A 5736-nucleotide genomic window follows, 5' to 3' on the forward strand; every position below is an offset into this window, starting at 1 on the left:
TGAGACCAAGAAATATTTTAGGAAAATTTTTATTTATTTTTCATCAAAGGAGCACCTTTGATGGTAGAAGACACCCCTGTGCTTAAGAGTTTAGCATTTTCACGGATAAAATTGCGCCGACGAACTGGCTTGTTGTGGTCATATATCTTATTAGTAGCATCAATTTTGGCTTTTACATTCATCGGTGGCATGCCTGAATGAGGTATTCCATTGATATCGTACAACCAGTACATATCCGCTGTCTGGAAATAAAGAGGGAAAAATTTTGTATGAAATATCCATGGACTTAGAAAAATGTAGGAGGGAACAATTTACCATAATTAACACCTTCTCTTCTCCATGTAGGATATGAGAAAGATACAGAATTGAAACCACGTATGGTGACACACAATTAATGTAGAAAATAAATTAAGCAAAGAATTTAGCTTTATGAGTTAAGAATTATTCACTAAAAAAAATCAGTTAGAGGTTTGCCTCTAGGTGAACTAAGCATCTGTCTGATACAAGGGAAAGCAATTTATTTGGTTTGCATAAGACTATTATCTAGCATGGACTAAAACTGATGGAAACAATACTTTTCAAGATAAACTCACTCCTGGGGAATTTAAGTGTAGCTATAGAAATGACTGGCAAAATATGTTGAGCTGCTTCTTTATGAAAATTCATAATACACAAAACCATTTTAATATACCAAGAGTGGTGTAAGATCATCAATGAAAATCATAATCTAAATCCAAGTGAGTACAACTTGTACAGGGATTTATTTAAAAACTCTTCATTTCTTCTGCACATATGCAGAGTTAGGCCATATTGAATTAGGCAGTCCAGCATTTTCTGTATATTTATATTTATACCTAAGTCCTATTGTTTTTGCAAAATTTCCTGATGCCACCTTTGCTTATAAAGGCCTTCTTCCTCACACTAAGATTTATACCATGTGTGCTCAGAAAACTCATTCAGGATAAGTCCAGACCAAGTGAATAGCACTGGACTTGACATGTAGTATGAAAGCTATCAATGAATATTGATTAAGTGCAAGAATTTCTTGCACATCTATCATCGCTTTGTTTTAATCATATCTGGCCCTTTTATCTAGTGTCTATAGTAATTACATATTCGTAATCAATGAGTTAAAAACAGATCAAACCAAGAAGCATAATACAACTGGGTTAGACAACATCTTACTTCACATAAGGATGTTTAATTTGAAAAAGAAAGCTACATTTCAGTGACTGCGTATATGTCCTTTTTGTGCATAAATTTTTCCAGTACATTGACCCACTTCATGGGTACAAATAAGTGATCTAAACGAAAAGAACTGTACCATGCCTGGCACTTGGTACTAAAGCCTGAGCTACATGAAGGGCCATGCTCCCATGCCTGGCACTTAGTGGGTACACATGAATGAGCTACATGATGGCATCTACACTCCACCCAGCACCTGGTGGGTACAAATGAGAGCTACAAATAGGGACTTATATCTTTATTTGGCACTTATATCCAAGACCCTTTGAAAATAATTATCTATAAAAACACTATTTTAAAAATCCCAATTATATTGTATGCATTTCAATTAAAATTTAAGATTAAATAATTTTACAATAAGTGATCCTGAGTTTGTGTATGCATATATACACATATATGGTAATGTATATATGAAATAACAGTATATAATGTATATATGAAATAACAGTATATAATGTATATATGAAATAACAATCATATATAATCTTACATATTATTTATTATTATATAAAATATATGTAAATAATTTATATAAATATAAAGACAAAGCATCATATGTTTTACTTTGGATAACTCTGATAGTTCTTAGATTTTTATAAACTATTTAAGATTTACTATGTCTACCATGGAAAGTTGAGCAGATTTACTACTCTGAGTAGCACTGCATTTTGTAAAACATACTGAATAAGTTAACTTTATTTCCTCAAGACAGTGCTCTTTGCCTTGTTTACTAGGGGGGTGAATAAACTTTTTAATCATTATAAATGTTATTTGATTGAATAGGAAATTACAAAGCTTCCTAATATGATTGTTGAGGTTTGTTCAGGCTAATATTTAATTATGCTGCTCTTAAAAAACCATCATTTTTATTTCCTAATAAAACACAATGAAGATCATAGTGTTGTAAACATTGACTTAATGCTTAAAATCAATAATTTAAAAAGATGATGATAATGTAAACAATAATTTTCATTTAGATAATGATTTAACTTTTTAAATTGCCTTCATGTTTATTATGTGCATCCACATGGTGTTGTCATTAAGAACTGGGTTTGGGAATCAAACAGTATGTGAATTAATGATTTTAAGGTCACTGGTTTGATATATGCAATAACTCTTATGAATCTCAAGGGCATTATACTTAGCATAAAAAGTCAATTTCAAAGGTTACATAGTGTATGATTCCATTCATATAATATACTAGAAATGATGAGATTAGTGATTGTCAGGGGTAGGGCAGGGATTACGGTGTTGGACATGTCTATAAAGGGTTAGCACAAGGTAGTTCCTCTACGATGATGGAACAGTTCTGTGTTTCGATTGTGGGTGGAGTTATGTACATCTATACATGGGTTCAAATTGCCTAGAAACACACACACACACACACACACACACACACAGATGTGAAAAATGCAGAAAATGGAATAAAGACTCTAGTTACAATTATTTTACTAATGTCAGTTTCCTTGTTTTGAAATTTTTCTAAAGTTATATAAGGTGTCACCATTGGGGAAAATTGGGAGAAGGCTTCATGGGATTCTATGTATTATTTGTGCAACTTCTTATAAGTCCATTTTTTTTAAGTTAAAACATTAAGAGATTTATGAGTCAACTGGAAATTTGAACACTAAATTAATATTTTATATGTATTGGTATTATAGAATTATTGTTAATTTTTAGATGTGATAATGGTATCATACTGACAATTTTTGTCTTTTAGAGATTAGCAGGAAATATTTTCAAATAATACAATGTCTGGGATTTTCTTCAAAATAATATGGAAGGTGGGGAAGGGAGTGGGCATATAGGTGAAGCAGGATTGGCCATGAGTTGAGTTGATAAGTGTTCATACTGGATTATGTGTACTTGGGGATTAATTATTCTCTATTTCTTCACATATTTGGAATTTTCCGTGATAACAGTGGAATCAACAAAATAGCAATTCTTTTTTCTTTTTTTTAAATTTCGAAGATTAAGGAGGTACAAGTGTTTTTTGTTACATTGATGAATTGTATAATGCTTAAGTCAGGGCTTTAAGTGTACCCATCATCAGAATAGTGTGCATGTTTTAATCTCAATTTTCCCCACATAAGCTTTATCAAATTGCTCTACTTCAGACTAACTGGAGATGGCATATTCTCAGTTGATCTCATATATCAATTTATTCTCTCATGTAAAACCTTCAATTGTGCTGCCAATAATTTAATTGTTAAATCAACACAGGGAAATCAGGCACAGATTTTGTTGGTAAAGCCTCCTAAACAGTTAATTTCAGAAAGTTCATTGTATGCTAGATAATATGAACATCATTTTTAGTTTGCAAATCTTTTTAAAGATATCACTTAATCCCTTAGAGTAAACAAGCAAATATAATAACATGATCACTTTAAATCAAGTTTCAATGAAGGCAAGAGGTGTATGTGCAGCAAGGCAACAAAGGCTTCATCTTCTTCCTCCTATGTTGTAAGGACTCTTAGAAAGATAAATAAATATACAGAACTTTCTCAAACCATATTCAAATTTTTATTTTCTCTGTTCATTAAAACAATAACAACATTTTTTTTGCCTATGGCACTACCTAATTATTGCTTGAATCAGAAGTCTAGAAATCATTTTGGCACCAGGAAGGAGTGTGTGTTATAATGTGACAACATGCTCTTTGTGCCTCTGCTACTGAAAATAATGGTAATAGGTATCTTTTCAGAAATAATTCGAAAGTTGTCTTTAGCCTGAAAGTTCTTACTATAAATTATTGGTGAAATTTTATAGACAAATTTTGGTTACTGAATAAATTTTCAAAATTGTATTTACCTTAACTGTGAATAAAATGATCACTTTAACAAATTATATTAATGGCCCACTTTACATCATGTTTTCTTTTTTAATTCAAAATAAATTTTATCTTCTATTCCATTTTCTTCATTTTAGACTTCAACATTTTGATAATACTGTCTTAATCAAAGGCTCCAAAATCTCTATCTCGAATAAGCTAAAGTTTACAAAGTTGTTGAACAGGTATATTACAGAAATTGATATGTGACTATACAAATCACTTAATAGTCATTATTTGTCTCTCCCCCATTTCCTTGATATGAAATGGAAATAATTCTTTACTTTCCCCTACTGTTGACATTCTTTTTTATATATACCATACTTAAAATTCTGTTACTAGACAAAAGAAAAGTGTAAAAAGACAGAGCAGTTGAAATAAGTTGACTTTTTAAGGCAATATTGTTATTCTTTACTTGTGACCATTTGGTAAAACCTTTTCTTCTTAGTTCATTTAATGCCTTTAATTACACCAAATTTCCTTGACTATTGCCTTTATAGAACTCACCTCTATTGCTAATGTTGCTTTGTATTTTCTGCTATACATTCGGGGTTTAAATCCTACCATGATGAGAGTTCCTTTTGTGTTATAAGGAAGAAGTTTTCCAGCCTGAGGTCTTACGGAAAACTCCGGATCACTGCCAGGTAGGAAGCGTGCGGTGAATGGTTCAGAATTTCTGCAATAAAAGTGTAAATATCAACCGATTAAATTTGATCATTATCTCATTTTCTTTAAGATAACTTGACGAATAGAGTTTGAGTCCTGCTACAATAGGCCTATAATTAACATTAATGCTAAATGCTTACTAAATAATAGTGAGGAGGCATTTTTAAAATTACTGAAAAGTGTCATTCTTCTCAGGTGACAAAATGAAATTCTTAAGATTTTTTTCAACCACATCTCATATTTATAGTGTACAGAGAAAAAAACTTTGTCCCTATAAAAATTGAAAGAATTCAATGTCCTGAATGAAAATTCAAGCATTCATAAATAAATCCATATACAAAATGACTACCACGAAAACTATCACAAAGCCTTTTGTTTCTACTATTATTCCATGGTGATATTTGATCACTCCCCTTTAACTTTCCACTTGCTAAGTGATATGAAAGCATTTTACAGTTTCATTAAAGATTCTTGGGCCTGAAGATGGGTTTCTATGATCTGAAGCAAAGTGAGTGACACTTAAACTTCAAATGACTATGTTCACATCAAGGTTGACTATATTTGAGATAGAAACTGGGAAAGAAATTGAAGAATTTCCTGGCAGAATAAACCAGGAGAGGGGCACACTACATGGGAAGTTGTATGGAATTTAAAATTCAAATTCACAGGGGAGATGCAAGCAAAAGTTCAAGCACAGTCCCTGAAAACAGATTGAATAGTAAAACACAGAAGAGGACACAGGAAAGATTCACGTTGGAACTCGCTGATCCATTACGCAAATATGTATTATGTATCATGACAGAAAGTTTGAGAACATGGACAGTAGATATGAATGGCCTGGATTAGAATCATAGCTTTATCCAGGTGCATGACTTCAGGCAATTTAATTAACCTTTTTGTATCTCAGTTTTGTCCTCTATTAAATTTAAATTAATAATCACTGTAAAGCCCTTAGATCAATGCCTGACACATGGAAAGTATTCTATAAGAATTAG

At 31.7% G+C, this 5736-nt stretch overlaps 1 protein-coding gene across 1 annotated transcript in view; it reads right to left on the reverse strand.

Annotated features, from left to right (window-relative positions):
- Window positions 1–29: 29 nt before the first annotated feature.
- Window positions 30–5736, reverse strand: part of CFAP47 (cilia and flagella associated protein 47) — a 573852-nt gene continuing 568145 nt past the window's right edge. Inside the window, exons 58-59 of the mRNA XM_012642083.1 lie at window positions 4583–4751; window positions 30–242 (exon numbers count right to left, since the gene is read on the reverse strand). Coding sequence (XP_012497537.1) covers window positions 30–242; window positions 4583–4751 — 382 coding nt within the window. The remainder of the gene's footprint in view (window positions 243–4582; window positions 4752–5736) is intronic.

The sequence above is a fragment of the Propithecus coquereli genome, unplaced genomic scaffold, assembly GCF_000956105.1.
Source record: "Propithecus coquereli isolate 6110/MARCELLA unplaced genomic scaffold, Pcoq_1.0 Scaffold173, whole genome shotgun sequence".
Classification (NCBI taxonomy): Eukaryota; Metazoa; Chordata; class Mammalia; order Primates; family Indriidae; genus Propithecus; species Propithecus coquereli.